The sequence below is a fragment of the Typopeltis vanoorti genome, chromosome 5 (genome assembly GCF_054136105.1).
Source record: "Typopeltis vanoorti isolate ZY-2024b chromosome 5, IOZ_Tvanoo_1.0, whole genome shotgun sequence".
Classification (NCBI taxonomy): domain Eukaryota; kingdom Metazoa; phylum Arthropoda; class Arachnida; order Uropygi; family Thelyphonidae; genus Typopeltis; species Typopeltis vanoorti.
In genome coordinates this window covers 67092396-67109836 of record NC_143553.1, presented here as the reverse complement: position 1 = coordinate 67109836, position 17441 = coordinate 67092396, and the positions used below count along the sequence as shown (strand labels likewise).

The following is a 17441-nucleotide window of genomic DNA, read 5'->3' as shown; positions in this document are numbered from 1 at the left end:
TCAACTACCGTGCTAGAAGCTTCTTGCTGATGGTTCTGTTTAATTTCTATGGTAGCGGTTTGGTCGTTGGCTGGTTCCTCCTGCTTTGAGTCTTTCCTGGCTGCTTCTACAGTTTTGGCTGTAGGTTTCTCTGTTGCTTCAATTTGTGATGTGGCAGTATTATTCTTTGTTGCTGCCCTTTCATGTGTGGTCTTCAGGGTTGGGAAGTCGTTCTGCTCCATGCCACTGATATTGTTTTCTGGTGTTGGAGTGTTGGGCGTGATAGTGCCTCCCACTCTTTCGGCATGGTTTCTGCTTGGGCAGGTGTCCACTTTGTGGTCCTTGTTGCCACATTTTAAGCAGGCCGACTGGCATTTCTCCAATGTATGGCCCGTTGTAAGGCAGTTGCGACATTTCATTTTCGGGCACTGAGCCCCGAGATGCGTGAGGGCACCGCACTTAAAGCATTGTCGCTTTACGCCAGGGTAGCTAACCATTACCCTGGCCGATCCTATTTTGACGAAATTCGGAATTTCTGCCTTCATCATGACAGAAAAAGTGACTTCTCCTGACTTCCATTGAGGGAAGTCAGCGTCCGTGCCAATTTTTATATCCCACACGGATCCCCATTTCGAGAAGACTTTAGTGATGATGTCAGTGTCTTCTTCGAGATATTCAATTGGGAAACGATCTATTCTTACACTTTTGGAAAGACTTCCTACCACAAAAGGATGAAAAACTTTTCCCTGGCACTCGACTCCTTTCAGTAATTTTTCTCTAGTTGCATCGTTAGTGCATACAACTTGAAACCTTCCCCCCCCCCCCCGTAAGGGGTAAAACCAGAAATGTTGTCTGCCCCGACATAGTTAATTATAGTCTTCGCAAACGTCCTCTTCTCAATATTAGCATCAATTTCGGACCCGAGGGTTCTTACCCTCGGTAAAACCGAAGACATTATTACTTAAAGAAAGAAAGGAAGAAGACTTTCCAAGGATAGTCTATTCTTATAAAGTAGCAGAAGGCCGTGTATAGGACTAAAAAACCCACAAAAAGAACAAGGAATCTTACCAAGGCAGGACCCTGTTGGTAGCAGGACTTCAATCGGAGCTCTCTTTTCGGTTCACGTAAACTGTTGCTGGAATCCACTGGAACAGGTTTGAAGAAGGACTGGAACATGGAGCTTTCTCTCGAGGCCGCTGGAAACAGGTCTCTTCAGTGGGAGCCAGGCCCAAGCTGAGATACCAGGCAGAAGCATTCGCAGGTCATCTCTACCTATAGGGGTTGCCAAATGGTGTGCCACCCTTTTTTAATAAATTACTCTGGATTTAGAGAAAGATGTTGAAAGTTTATTTTTTCACTTGGTTAGAGTATAATAAATTTAGTTTAATCCTTTATCCAAGCGTGAGCAAACAAAGTTTGCGCCTGAAAGTATCTTCAGGACTGGGGTAAGGTGATACAACACCAGGGCAGCTTGCTTCACCTTTGCAACGAGTTGCCCTGGTGTTGTATCACCTTACCCCAGTCCTGAAGATACTTTCAGGCGCAAACTTTGTTTGCTCACGCTTGGATAAAGGATTAAACTAAATTTATTATACTCTAACCAAGTGAAAAAATAAACTTTCAACATCTTTCTCTAAATCCAGAGTAATTTTTAAAAAAGGGTGGCACACCATTTGGCAACTCCTATAGGTAGAGATGACTTGCGAATGCTTCTGCCTGGTATCTCAGCTTGGGCCTGGCTCCCACTGAAGAGGCCTCAATAAAGGTCAAAACTAGTCTGGGTAGTGGCCCTTCCCTTAATGCATAACATTAGACATATCCACAAGGAGATGTGTTTTGCATTAAAGGAGATACTGAGACAGGAGTGTTGGTAGCTTGCTTCACCTTTGCAACGAGTTGCCCTGGTGTTGTATTCAGGCGCAAACTTTGTTTGCTCACGCTTGGATAAAGGATTAAACTAAATTTATTATACTCTAACCAAGTGAAAAAATAAACTTTCAACTTCTTTACCTATAGGAGTTGCCAAAAGGTGTGCCACATTATCATTAAATTACTCTGGATTTAGAGAAAGATGTTGAAAGTTTATTTTTCACTTGGGAGATACTGAGATAGGAGCATTATGGGAGATACTGAGATTATTATTATTATTATTATTATTTCGGGCTACTCCAGGGAGTCCTTAAACTCATCAAGAGAGGCCCTAAACATCATGTCCACACAAGTATTCGACATTCTCACAGTATCTATCATACCTTGCCTTGAACTCACTGACTGTCATAGCACCCACAACAGACTCTGGCAACTTATTCCACTCATTTACCACTCTAAAAGTAAAGAACCCAGCTCTAATCTCCCTGCTAACCACACTCTTGCCCAGCTTCCATAGGTGTCCCCTAGTTCTCCCACCACCAGTCCTGATCTCAAAAATATCCACTGAATTAATCCTATAGAATCCTTTTAGCAATTTGAATGTCTCAATCATATCTCCCCCTTTTCCGCCTATCAACTAGTTTCTGCAACCCACAAATCTTCAACCTGTTATCATAAGGTTCATTCCATAGACCTGCTATGATCTTAGTCACTCGCCTCTGGATCCTCTTCACATCCTCCCCATCAAAAAGGAACCAAGGTGACCAAATCTGGGCACAATAGTCGAGATGAGGTCTTATCAGGGCTCGGTACAGAGGTACAATAACTTGCTTGTCTCTGCTCATCAAGGTATTTTTCAACAACCAAGTGAGTTGATGAGCTAATTTAGCCACTTTTGCAATGTGCCCCCTAAACTTCATCTCTCTATCCACCAACACTCCTAAGTCCCTGGCCTCATCAATCTCTTGGAGTACAGTTCCACCAATGTGGTATACTGCTGCTAATCTTTTCATCCTAAAATGCATAACCTTACATTTTGTCACATTAAATTGACATCCATTCTCCTTAGCCTAGAACTCCAATCTATCTAAGTCATCCTGCAAGACTTTGACATCTTCTGCATTCACTATCGCCCTACCCAACTTTGCATCATCAGACAAATGAACTGTTCCACTTAGATCCTTCCCTATATTGTTAACGAACAGATTAAACAGCAGTGATCCAAGAACAGAACCCTGTGGCACACCACTAGTCACTGGCTGTCTTTTGGACTCTACTCCTGAATAAACTACTCTTTGATATCTCTCCATCAACCACCCACCTATCCATCTCACCAACCCTATATCCATTCCCATATGTTGTAGTTTACGGATTAGAATTCCATGTGGTATCCTGTCAAACGCTTTTGCCAGGTCTAGCAGTATCACTGTAAATCCATTTCCCTTATTCAGTTCTGGCGTCACCTTGTTATAAAACTTGAGCAAGTTACTGAGGCATGATCTATCCTTCACAAAGCCATGCTGTCCCCTGTACAGTATCTCATTTTCATCAATCCATTCCTGTATTTTTCCCTTGACTACTTTCTACAAGACCCTGACGACGACTCCTGATATGCTGATCGGTCAGTAATTTGCCACCATAGTCTTGGATTCTCCTTAAAAAAGGGGGGAGTTAAGAACCTATGCTTAAGAACTCCTCTTACACATTGAACTTCCTTAACCCGTCCAGATAGGAGTGATGTTAATTTGGTCCACCTTTGATACGAGTTTCCCGGTGTTGTACTACCTTACCTCAGTCCTGAAGCTATTTTCAGGTGAAAACTTTGTTTGCTCACACTTAGATAAAGGATTAAACTAAATTTATTATAGTCTAACCAAGAAAGATGTTGAAAATAAACTTTCAACATCGTTCTCTAAATCCAGAGTAATTTAATAATAAGGTGGCACACCTTTTGGCAATTCCTATAGGTAAAGATGACCTCTCCATTGCTTCTGCTTTGGTAGCTTCACTTCTGGGCCTGGCTCCCACTGACGAGACCTCAATAAAGGTTGAAACCAGTCTTGGTAGTGGCCCTTCCCTTAATGCATAATATTATACATATCCGCAAGGAGATTTGTTTTGCATTATGGGAGATACTGAGAAAGAAGTGATGTTAGCTCGGTCCACCTTTGCTATGAGTTGCCTGGTGTTGTACTACCTTACCTCAGTCCTGAATATATTTTCAGGCACATACTATGTTTGCTCACACTTGGATAAACGATTAAACTAAATTTATTATAGTCTATCCAAGTGAAAAATAAACTTTCATCATGCATGTATCCAGTGAGATTCACAACCATAGCCTGTTGGTTAGAGAGCAGATATGCTCTCCACACAGCCAACCAGGTCAGCTAAATTTAAAGATCTTAATCCTCATGTTATGCCGATAGATAGATCTTTCATCTTTGAATAGATCCAAAAATGAGGAATATTAAGACATAGTGATTCATAATATATTGACTCCTACTTTGCAAAAATGTTGAATGGACCTCTTGTACATTGAGGTATACTCTATGTATTCATCTGAAGACATATCAAGGATTCTTTCACAGTCAACAGTAAAAGATGAAAACATCCGTGATATGTGTTTTCTGATCATCAAGTTCTGTCACTTTTGCAGCTTTATCATAATGCTTAGTGACACGGATATATTATGGTTCTGTCACTAGTGATCTATCATTTTGGGAATTCCATATGAAGGCAGTCACATACATACAATCTTCCCAATGCATGTGTGTGGAGACACCATACTGGAATATTAGTGTCTTTGGCATCATCCACTTGAGAATACTGCAAATAGTTGAAACATGTCAAAAAAGAATAAAGATCCAATGTTTAATATTTAAACATTAAAATTCAACTTGTTCTGGACATGCTCAGTAATATGTGTGTCCTCAGAATTCAAATTCTCATGTTGTGTCAATTCACTTTCTCATGGACTTAAAACACTGCCTCATTCAGAAACAAACAGCAGATGTCCTCGCACTTGAGTGATTGAGTTTATTTTCAAAATAAGTCACTAAACATGGAACAAATGTCACAAAAGTTAAGGTGGTGGAGATGTTGGTGAGAGATAGGATACAGAAGTGAACTGATAACAGCAGACTAATGAGTTGTATAGGTGACTGCTGTCAGATAGGTATCAGCAAGTTGCATATGGGGAAGCAGTATCCAAAATGAGGAAAGTTACTAGTGGTGTGTTACAGGATCTATATTTTAGGATCATTACTGTTCAACTTGTATATTAACGATATTAGGATGGATTTAACTCGAGATATGCAACTGTTTGCAGGTGATGCAAAATTGGGAAGAATAATGAGAAGTCAAGCAGATGTTGTGTCCTTGCAGGAGGACTGGAATACTGTTTATGACCTCCAGCAACCTTTCTTTCACTTTGTCCACATCAACGAATTGCTGCCCTTTGATGGTTTTCTTTATCCATGGGAATAAAGACCCCACGGCAAACATTCACACAATTTTTTTTATCTTCTATGAATAAGCAAGGCACAAATTTAATGGACATACATTTCTTTTGCAAATCTTCTGTTAAAATTTGCTGACACAAACTCTATGACAAATTCATCTCATCAGAAACTTGCTCAATAGTCTTTCAAAGATCTTCATTGATTGCCTTTTCAATGTTTTCATCATTTCTGCTTGTTGAAGGTTGGCCAGATTGTGGCTGGTCTTCAACTTACATGTCCCCATTTTTGAAATAGGGAAAACCACTCGTAGACCTATGTTTACCTAAAGCGTTGTCCTTAAAGGCTTGCCAAAACATAAAAATAGTTTCAGCTGCAGTTTTACCCAAAGAAAACAAAATTTCATGTACACTCTCTGTTCCTTATGGTCAGCCATCACAAAATTGCCAAAATGGTTTGTAAGCACTAACAAAAAAAAAAAGCAGCCAGAACAATGAACCAGTTCACATAGGATGATGCCACTTACCTGGAAAATTGCATCATCAAGATGCCTAGCATCAGCATCTGTAACTTGTATATTAACTAGAAAATACACACGTGCCAAGTTCAAATTCTGTATATTTTTGGATACCCCCTCATAGGTGAAAGATGGCAGCAAACAGAAATTATTTCAAAAGTCCACATTTCTAAAGATATCAAAAGATGAAAACAATGCATTTTTTTCTAATATAGTCAACAGTCATGACATCTGCAAACTCACAGGGAACACCATTTGCTATAGTGAATTTCCTTTAAAAAAAGCACTTAATGTTGATTGAAACTTTTTGGTAGTTGGTTATAACAGTATTTGTTATAGTGAGAGTAATCTGCATCCCAAGTGGTGCACCCAGAGGTGGGCCAAGGAGCCCTGGCCTCCTCCAAAGAAAAAAGAAAAAAAAAACACTAGAAAATTTTCCAAAAATCTTTTCCTAATTAAAATTCATTTTTTTAATTTATTTATGTTGTGTCTTCTGTTTCTATACTACCTATGAATTAGTGACCACTGGATGCTCAGTCATAGGTCTTATATGACTGAGCATCTATGTTGTGGTCGTACGTTGTGTGTATTCTGAAATTGACTACTCAACTCCCCCACTCCCACCACCCAAGATTAAATCCTGAGTGTGCTATGTGCATACCTAATATAAATTTTAACAAAACTTGTCTTCAAAGCATATTTTCATGTGCTTCAATAATTATTGCTATTTTAAAATTGAAAATTCTCTTAAAGTAGAATGGAACAAACAAACTTTTAAAAAAGAAAAAATTTTTAGCACATCTTAAAATACTTTGCAAAAAATACATTGTTTTCTTTTTTCTTCCACTCAGGTTTGAGAAAATGATCTCAGGAATGTACATGGGAGAACTGATGAGGCAAGTGGTAGTCTCTCTTACAAATAAAGGTCTATTGTTTCAAGGTATTGGATCAAAACAACTTTTCACTCCTTATGCTTTTCAAACTCAATATATCTCCATGATTGAAAGGTTAGTATAAATATTACTTTGTGTTTGTATTATAATTCTTTTCAGAACTATGCATAATATCAGATTTAAAGTATAATTTTCTTGGAATTTATTCACAATGACAAATCATTCTGATTCATTATGAAATCCTTTATTAAATTTTTTTTTCATGTAAATTAAGGTCAGAATTCATTTTGTTATAATGTACAAAACTTGATATATTAGTTTAATCATATTCAAACTATTTTAGTGACAGAAGAAATGTTTTTGATGAAACTAGAAACGTTCTTAATCGTCTTGGTCTGACTCATGCTACAGATGATGACTGTGCTAATGTGAAATTAGTATCTGCTAGAGTATCTACGCGAGCTGCATTCTTGGTATCTGCAGGTAATGGAATTTATATATTTCTTTATTATTATTACTGAATTATATATATATATATATATATATATATATATAAATTAAAGAAATTAAATGACTGGAAGCCAAGAGATACCAAAATAGAAAAAACTATTATTTGAATGCACCACTAGTTTCATCTTTTAAAATGACTTCATAAGGTGCATAACATGAAAAGTGAGCCTGTGTAGCTCGGTGGATGTGGCATTTGCACACCACGGCATGAAGGAAGACTTCTCAGGTTCTAATCTAGTCAGCGACTAGAGGAAATTTTTCTACGCCTTTTTTTTTTCGACCGCTTCCCAAGTTAGCCGATCTCTGGCACAAGCAAACGGGTTTTTTCTCCCAGAAACTCTGGTTATCTTGGGAGAAGGGAGACAATGTCAGGTAACACTGAGCCCAGTGGAGTCTAGAAGGGATAATGCTGGGTATAGAAACATTGGCATTTATATGCTTTATACTAATGCCAGGAGTATCCGGAATAAGGGAGAGGAATTGGTGGCGCAGATAGCATCAGCCTGGCCAAAAATTATTGCGATCACTGAGACGTGGTTGACAGAAGGGGATATAACAACAGGAATAGAAGTCGCTGGGCATAGCATTTTTCGTCAGGATAGGAGGGGAAAGCGTGGTGGTGGGGTACTGCTTATGATAAGTGATGACCTATGTCCTCTAAGAGTGGAGAATTTGGAAGGTAGTGAGACAAATGATTTTGAGAGCGTATGGTGTGAGGTAGAGGTAGGCAAGACAGGATATTTAGTGGGGTGTTGCTACAGACCCAGGAGCACAGAGGATGGGGACCAGGAGATGTTTAGACAGCTAAGTTTGGCAAGTGCAAGAAGAATGATTGTTATGGGAGATTTTAACTTCAGTAGTATAAATTGGAGAGAGGAAGATGCATGTAGCAATAGGGGAATGGAATTTCTAGAATTCTTGAGGGACAAATGTCTTAGGCAACATGTAACAGAGGGAACAAGAGGTTCAAAAGTTTTGGATTTGGTTATAGCATCAGAAGAGTTGATAATAACTGAGTTGACATCTCTCCCACCAGTTGGAGAGAGTGACCATATGGTGTTGACTTGGAAAATGAATAGACATGCAGGAGTATCAAAGAGACAGGAACTTATGTGGAATTATAAGGCAGGTGATTATAATAGTCTTAGACGTCAACTTCGGGAAGTTTCATGGAGGGAGGAATTGGAAGGCCGGGATATCACTAGTGCATGGGAAATTGTAAAAGAATATTTGTTATCAGCAATGGTAAGTTGTATACCACGAGTGAAGAAGAGGACGCAATTTGGAGTAAAGTGGATGACAAACAATATTAAACAGGAATTGCATGCGAAAAAGAGGCTATGGAAGAGATATAAGGAGACAGGTGAAGAGATGCATGAGGAATATAAGACACAGGCCAGAAGAGTGACTAGTGTGGTAAGGAAAGTGAAACTGGAATATGAGAGGAGATTGGCCCTAAGATCCAAAGAAAATCCTAGGGAATTTTTTAGCTATGTGGCCAGTAGGAGGAGAAATGACTGTGGAAGAATGATATTGTGGGATAAAAATGGGAACAGAGTGACTGATGCAGAGGACATAGTGGAATTGTTCAATGAACACGTTATTGGAGTATTTCATCCTAGCGGAGTCAGTTTTAATGCTAGAGGGATAGGACTGGTTCGAGGTCTGGAGGTACAGGAGGAGAGTGTGTTTCAGATACTGAGTACTCTGGATGTCAGTAAAGCTGTGGGACTGGATGGTATTTCACCACGAGTTTTGAGAGAATGTGCTAGGGAATTGACAGTGCCTTTAACGTGGCTTTTCAATGAATGTCTGGCTTTGGCAAAGGTGCCCAGGGAATGGAAGGAAGGTAAGATAGTGCCATTGCATAAGGGTGGTAACAGACTGGAAGTGTCTAATTATAGGCCAGTCTGTGTGTCATCAGTAGTTGTTAAGATCTTGGAGAAAGTAGTGAGGGACCGTATACAGCATTGGGCAGATGAGGGTAATGTGATCTGTGAGAACCAACATGGATTTGTGAAAGGACGCTCTTGTTTTAGCAATATGCTAGCCTTTTATAATAAAGTTACAAGAACATTAGATGAGGGAAAGGCATATACTGCAATTTTCTTATACTTGGCGAAGGCATTTGACAGGGTGCCACATGATAAGCTGATATTTAAGTTGCAGCACATGGGTCTGGATGTCAGATTGGTCAACTGGATTCAGGATTGGCTGTCTGATAGGTATCAGAGAGTTGTGTATGGTGGAGCAGTTTCCAGGAGGCAGAGGGTTACAAGTGGGGTCCCACAGGGCTCAGTACTAGGACCTATATTGTTTAACCTTTATATCAATGACATAGCCAGTGGATTACAAGGGGATATTCAGTTGTTTGCAGATGATGCGAAGCTAGGAAGGATTATTAGTAATAGTGCAGATGTGGTAGCCCTGCAAGAGGATTTAAATAAGCTAGATAGATGGGCAAATGAATGGGGGTATCAGTATAATGCAGCAAAATGTAAGGTTTTAAGGTTTGGGCAACATCGATGGGATGTAAATTAACTGTGGAAAGGATACAAAGACGGATGACAAAGATGGTTTCAGGACTGTATAAGCATAGTTATAAGGATCGGCTGAGGGAATGTGGACTGCAGAGTTTGGTGGATAGAAGAAGGAGAGGTGATATGATTGAGACTTTTAAACTGTTGAGAGGTGGTTACAGGGTTGACACTGGGGAGTTCTTTCTCTTGGTTGAACAGCGGGAAAGAGTGATGACAAGAGGCCATCCCTGGAAGATAGGAAAGGAAACTGTGAATGAGAGGGTAAGGAATGGTTTCTTTGTGTGGAGGGTGGTTGAACCGTGGAATGCATTGCCTGATGGGGTGGTGGGAGTGAGAACGGTCAATGAATTTAAGGAGTGGTATGATAGACTTTGTGTTTCTTAGGGGGGGGGGACCTCCCCTCGATGAGTCGTGACAGACTTTATGTTCTTAGGAAGGACCTCCCACGATGAGTCTTTTGACTGCATGGAGGCCTGAATAATAATAATAATAATAAAACGTGAAGAAAAGTTTGGTCAATTGGTAGTGCCTCTGCTACTAATGGCTCATGCAAAAAAAGTTAAGCAAGTTTCAGCGCAGTTAGTAGTTGGGAGGGAATCAATTGTTCGATGCTGTTGGCACGCTCTCTCTCGATGAGTCTTTATCCTCCCTGGAAGTGTTACATAATAATAATAATAATAATAAAATAATAATAATGCGTACATCTTTAATTAAATATATATGTAAATTATAAGACAAGAATTTATATTCTTGTTTAATCCTTTAGCCAAGTGCGATCAAACAAAAGCACATAAAGTATCTTCATGGGTAGACTACTTTTATCTTGACTTCACATCATGTTATCCTAATATCCCACACTGGATATATATATATATACATTACTCTTCATAATAGAAGGCTCAATGTCTTAATGTATTACATACACACACACACACACACATGAATGTGTTGCTCTAAATTATGGGAAGGTTCACCACCCAAAGCATCTCATCAGTGGGAATTAGACTCAAAGAAATACACTGAGAGTTGAATTATTGAAGAAATCATATTTTCTATATATACATAGCAAAATGGTATCACCATATTATTAATATATTCTTGATTATAGATAGTTGTAAAGATTTTTTTTTTGCTTGATTACAAAATAAATTATAATAGACAAGAATATATATTCCTATTTTTAATCATTTACTCAAGTGAACTCTAACCAAGCAAAAAAAAAATATTGTTCAACTATCTCTAATCCAGAGTATTTTAATAATATGGAGACATGCCATGTTGCTACTTGCATATGGAATATATGACTTCTGTACTGATTTAGCTCTCAGTTTATCTCTATGGGATCTAGTTACCACTGCTAAGACCTAACTATAGATTGAAACTGGTGTGGGTAGTGCATAGCAATATACTCCAAAAGGAAGGATGCTATTCATTATGTAATATACATGTAATTTGATGTGAGGTCGTCTGCCTCCATATACAAGTAGCCTACCCATGAAGATACTTGTGCAAACTTTTATTTGTTCACAATAAAAACAAAGAATATAAGGCCTGGTTGGCTGAGTGGTTAGTGTATCCACTCTCCAGCCAAAAGGCCATGGGTTCGAATCCTGCCGTGGGCATGGATGTTGTGATTGTCTGTGAAAGTACTAGTGGTGGTAGTTGGCAGTAGATGGCATTGGTGTTAGATGATGAAGGTTGGTGGAGTAGTGAGACGAAGAACTGGAGAGTAGATGCCCTCCCTCGATGAGTTTTTGGATTCCCTGGAAGTGTGATGTAATAATAATAATAACTTACTTTATAACCATTGTAAAAAAAAAAAAAAAAATCTAAATCTATATGTATTGAATTTATAAATGATATATCTAAACATTTTAATATTAAAAAAAAATCATTAATAGATCTTAGGCCAGCCTGGCTGGCTGACTGGTTAGCATACTGCTCTCCATAAATAGGCTGCAGGTTCAAATTCTGTTGTGGGCATGGATGTTTGGGATTGTCTTTAGGCGAGAGATGAGTTTCATCACCCAGTGAAACTCATCTCCACCATCCAACTTACTGCAGTCTTGAAAAATTCCATGTTTCGTCTCTAGAGCTGGGTTTCCAGATTATGTTAAAAATAAATAAATAAATAAAAATACCAAAAAATATTAATTATAAAATTAATAAAAATAGAAAAAATATCCTTATCTCATTCCTTGATACAAATGTACTATAGATTTGTAGCAAAACCTTTTGTGGATGGGAACTACATAAATAAATAAATTACTAAATTTTGTTTAACTTTATTACTGTTTTCAAATTAGTAACAGTTTATGAGACAGTTGTAATGATTTTTTCATCCATTGAACATGTTTTATAGTATTAATACAGTGTTGCATTTAATATTAAATAATCAAATTTTTAATAATTTTTTAATGTTCAATTTGAGTTCTCTTTTTATTTATAGCTATTGCAACAATTCTGAACAAAATAAAACGTCCCCACACAACTGTGGGTGTTGATGGTTCAGTGTACAAATATCATCCCCATTTCCATGATCTCATGGAGAAAAAAATTGAGGAGTTAGCAGTTCCAGACTACAAGGTAAGAATTTTTATATGAAAAATTTGTGAATTTGGAGAAAAAACCTGCCAACTCTAGTGGTTATCTGGAGATGGCAGATTTTCCCCCCTCTCCCCCCACCTTTCAGGAACTGCAGATTTTTTCTTCTAACAGACAAACTATTACATGAGCACACACTCACACATTTGACAGGTATAATATAGTACATGACAGTTCCAAGCAACAATTAGTAAAATACCAGAAGGCCCAATATTCAAGCAGTTCATCCATTCAACTATTACACATGGCAATCCTCTCTCTCTCTTTTTCTCCATAATTTGGCTGCTCAACTCCACTGATTTAACTGTGAGAAGTGGTGACATCTACAAAAAATGAAACTTCTAGATTCATCACAAAGTGAAAATTTTTAACAGCATTTAATAATAGTGAAGTGACTAATCTTAAACAATGACATTTGCTGTCTTTTGTCTTCTTAAGATATTTAATCTCTTTGATTATACAGTATCCACAGACAATACTGCTCTTTCTTTTTTTACACATTTTGAGAAAATAAGAGTCGAAAAATTTGGAGTTAGTGTAACAACGCTAACAAATCTGATGTTACAATATTAGTGGTGCCAATCATCAAAGGGAATACTACTAATTTAACTAATCTCTAAATAAAAAATAATTATAGTTAACTGTCACTAGTGAACTCACAAACACAAGGAATAGGTTATTAATTAGGGTAAAATTAGCTATAATGAATTTCGCTTGGAACAGCACTGATACTGTGACTTTTGGCTGGGACTTTTTAGTATTTTATTTAAGTTTTAAAGTGGTCTGTCTTATAGTTAAGTTGACTGTATAGCGTATTGGGAAGTTCCGAAATAAAGGCATTTAAACCAAAAGTGCATTGATTTAAGGGAAGAGGAGTTGAGTAATTTATGTGAATGAATATTTGCCCAAACCATATGAGCAGCTGGAGTCTTAGTTTCATTGAACGTTTCTATTTTTCATTACATGTATTTTCACCAAATCTCCCTGTTTGTTTTGTATTTCCTTTTTCCTATTCTGACATTTAAATCCTCTGCTATGCTCTATTCACTTTATGATTGCAGCCCACTCACACAAGGAAGGTTCATATTCCTCCGCACTCAAAGGTATTAATGTTGCCAAGTAATTACAACCTCTTGTTCTATGAAGGCTGATGCACATTACTGTTTTATGTATCTGAAGCCAAGATCCTCCATCACCTGATAAAGCATCATTCTTGATATTTGTGGCAGATCAAGATCGCTGTTCACTTCAACAATCTTGTTCAGTGTGGGCTGCTCATTCCTTAAGAAAAATCCATGAATCTTTTGGTGAATGGCACACCGAACAAAGTTGTCAAATCTTGGTGTTGAGTGCTTTGTACTGGATTGGCCTAGTTCGAGTCCCTGTCATGCCTGCTTTTTGGGTATTTCTTCAGCATGTGTGACCTCTTTTTATCAGCTTTCACACTAAAGATGGTTCTCTACGAAACACTAGTCAGCTTGCTCACCATTGCTACACTCTCTTCCTTGGTCTTGCCAGGGTGTTAAGCTCACAGATTCATATAAAGGTTCATCAAAATTTGCTTTGACTGACTCAATGTTTTCCCATGAGAATTTGATTATTATTCAGGCCTCCATGAAGTCAAGAGACTCATCATGGGAGGTCCTTCCTAGGAAACACAAAGTCTATCATACCACTCCTTGAACTCACTGACCGTTCTTGCTCTCACTACTCTATCAGGCAATGCATTCCATGGTTCAACCACCCTCCACACCTTCCATTTTGAATAAAAAAAAGTCTGGAGTCGCAATTGAAACACCTGTCTCGTCCAACATGTTATTTGTTCTGATTTTGAAATCGCAGAATGACCAAAGAGCAATGTGATTGGTCAAAACAATCAGCCAGTTTATTTATTTATTGTTGTGGTTTTTTAAAGTAGTACTAATTTTTTAAACATTCTGTTTAATTTAAAAAATTCTTTGCACTCTTAGCTACTGCAATCCTGGCTGATGCACCCAACCTAAAGCAATACAATGCTGTGGTTCTTGAAGACTGAAGCGATATTGTGCAGATTCAAACCAATGAATGAAAATAAAGTTGGAGGGGGTAACCAGCAGTAAAATGGAATTAACAAAATTCCATTTTACTGCTGGTAATGGAATTTTGTTAATTATTTAATTTTTTGTATATCAATCCCACATGCATACACACAAGAAGTGACAGAACCTACAGCACATTAGTGTTATGTGTATTATGGTTTAAAGCAAGGATTGGTAAACAAGGAATCTATTTTTCTTGAAAAGTTGCAGATTGTAACTGTTGGAGAACACTTTGTGAGGAAGATCACTCCAGAAAACACAGGTAGATGGCATAAAAGAGGAAACAGAAGAAGAAGAAGAAGAGAAGCAGGTTTGAAAAGTTTGCACTTGAATCATAAAGGAATGTTGGACAGCTGCTGCTGCTCATATTTTAAGACCCTAGTGGAAAGTAGTTGAATGAGGGATGCCTCTTTGTTGGGGCAGTGTAGGAGAGATAGGGGCAGTGTAGAAAAGAGAGGGAGTGAGAGATAATTTCTCAACTAAATCACCTTCCTCTGGCCAGAAAAAAAAAAATGGGGAGAAGCTAGTAATGTGTTTCATGTATATTTGAATAGTCATATTTATTATTATTATTATTATTTTAATTTTGAGAGGTTTGTTAATCTTCTATAGGGAATATCATGAGAATTAGTGTAATTAAAGAAACTAAAAATGTATACAGTGTTTTCATTCATGAAATATTTTGCTGCTTTTAATAATTGAGAGATAATTCAGTATTTCCATTTAAATTGTCAGAAACTTAATATCAAAGGCTGATGGCCACAGAAACTAACTTCTTTTTTTTTTTTTCCTTCTTTAAGTTTGACTTAATGTTGTCAGAAGATGGAAGTGGAAGAGGAGCAGCTTTAGTGGCAGCAGTTGCTGTCCGTTCCGGAACCTAACCCATATTACAAATTAGTGTAAAAAATTTTAACTGTATAGAAATATTTCACATGGTGCTCGCTCCTGTACATAGTTCAATCCCAACAAATCAACTTCAGAAGCGCTATGTATAAAACTTCCCATGTTTCAGACTGTTTGTAGACATCAGTATTACATTTGGAGTGGAATCATTTCATTACTGAGGAACACTGAGACAATTTTTGATCACACAGCTGCAGACATTCATTCAAGTAATGCCAGTTATATTTATATATTTTACAATTTCCAGATATGTACAAACCAAAGCTATTTTTGTAATATAGAAGAAAGGCAGAACTATTTTAACTAAACCTCTTGACCGGAGTATATTAACTGACCACGTAATTAAAAACGTTTTTAATTGTATATAAAGAAAAAAATGTGTTAATATTGAAAACTGTGTAACTTAATAAATAAAGCAGAAAAAGGGCATTCTGCAGTTTATTACTAGCAAGTACACTAAATATTTAAATGTTTTTGATTCATTTTAAAAACATTATGTAAATTACATTTCATGCATTTATGAATTCTACATAAGTTATTTTAAAAATAAGGATTTATGGTTCCTGCCATTATATCATTACTTGTGATCAATGCAAAATACTTTATTCTAACGTTTAAGGAAATACTGTTGTGGAAATAACACTCGGATCAAGAAATGATTGTAGCAGCTGTTTAAACATTTATGAAAAAAAAAAAAAAACTACTCTTCTTATCTGTATTGTTGGGAAGAACTGCGGAACAATGTACTAGTGATGTGCACTGGCAGGTACCTTAAATCTAACTGCCATTTTAGTATTTTAAAATTTAACATAACAGAATCTGTTCACAGAAAATTAAGTTTTTTTTTTCCACCAAATAGAAATTTTTTATTCCATGAGGCACTAACGAACGTAAGAATAAGTTCAATAATACAGGATTTTCTCCCAATATTTTGAAAGTAACCTACTTGAAATATAACACACTTAAAGAAATAAATTGATTTTCATTTGCAGTATTATGGCAGTATGGATGTTTCCTATTTTTCATACATTAAACATGCACGCACACTTGCAAGTAAAAGGTTTACAAATTATATGTGATTATTACAAACTCTTCAAGTTTCTTTCCTCTAATACTAGTGTAGATGTTTCCTAGTTGACCATGTGTTTTTTTTTTTTTTTTGGTTCTTATAACACAAATGTATGTTGTTTTTTTAAACAGGCAGCTCCCCCTTCTTATTACTGTATCTAGATCAGTGATTCCACAGCTATCAACTGCACCCACAGACATCGTAAGCAACTAAGGCAACTTGGACTGGCAAGTTTGGTGGGCAATTAAATTATTGCAATTATAAAAATACTATTTTATTAATTTTAACATATTCCAACAGTGAATGGATAAGGATGCAATACTCTATAGTGAGCAGCACAGCTTTGTAAAGGATAGGTCTTGTCTTAGCAATTTATTCATATTTTATAATAAAGTGATAGCAGAACTGGATAGAGGAAATGGCTATGCCATGATATTGCTGGACTTTGCAAAGGCATTTGGCAGAATACAACAAGGAAAACTATTAAAAATTGGAGCAAATGGGGAAAATATGAAGCTAGTAGCATGAATAGGGAATGGCTAAGAGAAAGACACTAGAGATTAGTATATAGTGCAGTGGAATCTAGGAGAATTAGGGCGACTAGTGGAGCACCTCATGGTTCTGTACTAAGGCCACCACTCTTTAATTTGTATATCAATGATATAGGGAAAGATTTAAAGGGGGGGGGGAAGTATTTATTTGTTTGCTAATGATGCAAAACTGTGGAGCACAACAGCTGATAAAGATGATGTAGAATATCCTGCAGGATGATTTAAATAAATGGCATTGTGGGCAAAGGATAATGGCTGTCAATTTAATGTTGCAAAATGTAAGATTATGCACTTTGGGTTGAAAAGGTTGCATACAGTGTATCATATTGATGGTAATGGATTGCAGGAAATTGATGAGATAAGGAACTTGGGGATAATGGTGAACAGAGAGTTGAAGTTCACAGGGCATATTGCAAAGTTGGTAAAATAGCTCAAAGGATTATTTGGGTGTTGAAAAACATGTTAAC

General features: G+C 37.2%; 1 protein-coding gene across 2 annotated transcripts in view; it reads left to right on the top strand.

The window, feature by feature from the left end:
* LOC150106492 (hexokinase-2-like) overlaps positions 1-15783 on the top strand; it is a 65283-nt gene extending 49500 nt beyond the window's left edge. For both annotated transcript variants that reach the window (XM_090393154.1, XM_090393155.1), the window contains exons 7-10: positions 6678-6833; positions 7063-7202; positions 12219-12355; positions 15252-15783. In XM_090393154.1, coding sequence (XP_090249280.1) covers positions 6678-6833; positions 7063-7202; positions 12219-12355; positions 15252-15332 — 514 coding nt within the window. In that variant the 3' untranslated portion in view covers positions 15333-15783. The remainder of the gene's footprint in view (positions 1-6677; positions 6834-7062; positions 7203-12218; positions 12356-15251) is intronic.
* Positions 15784-17441: the final 1658 nt, after the last annotated feature.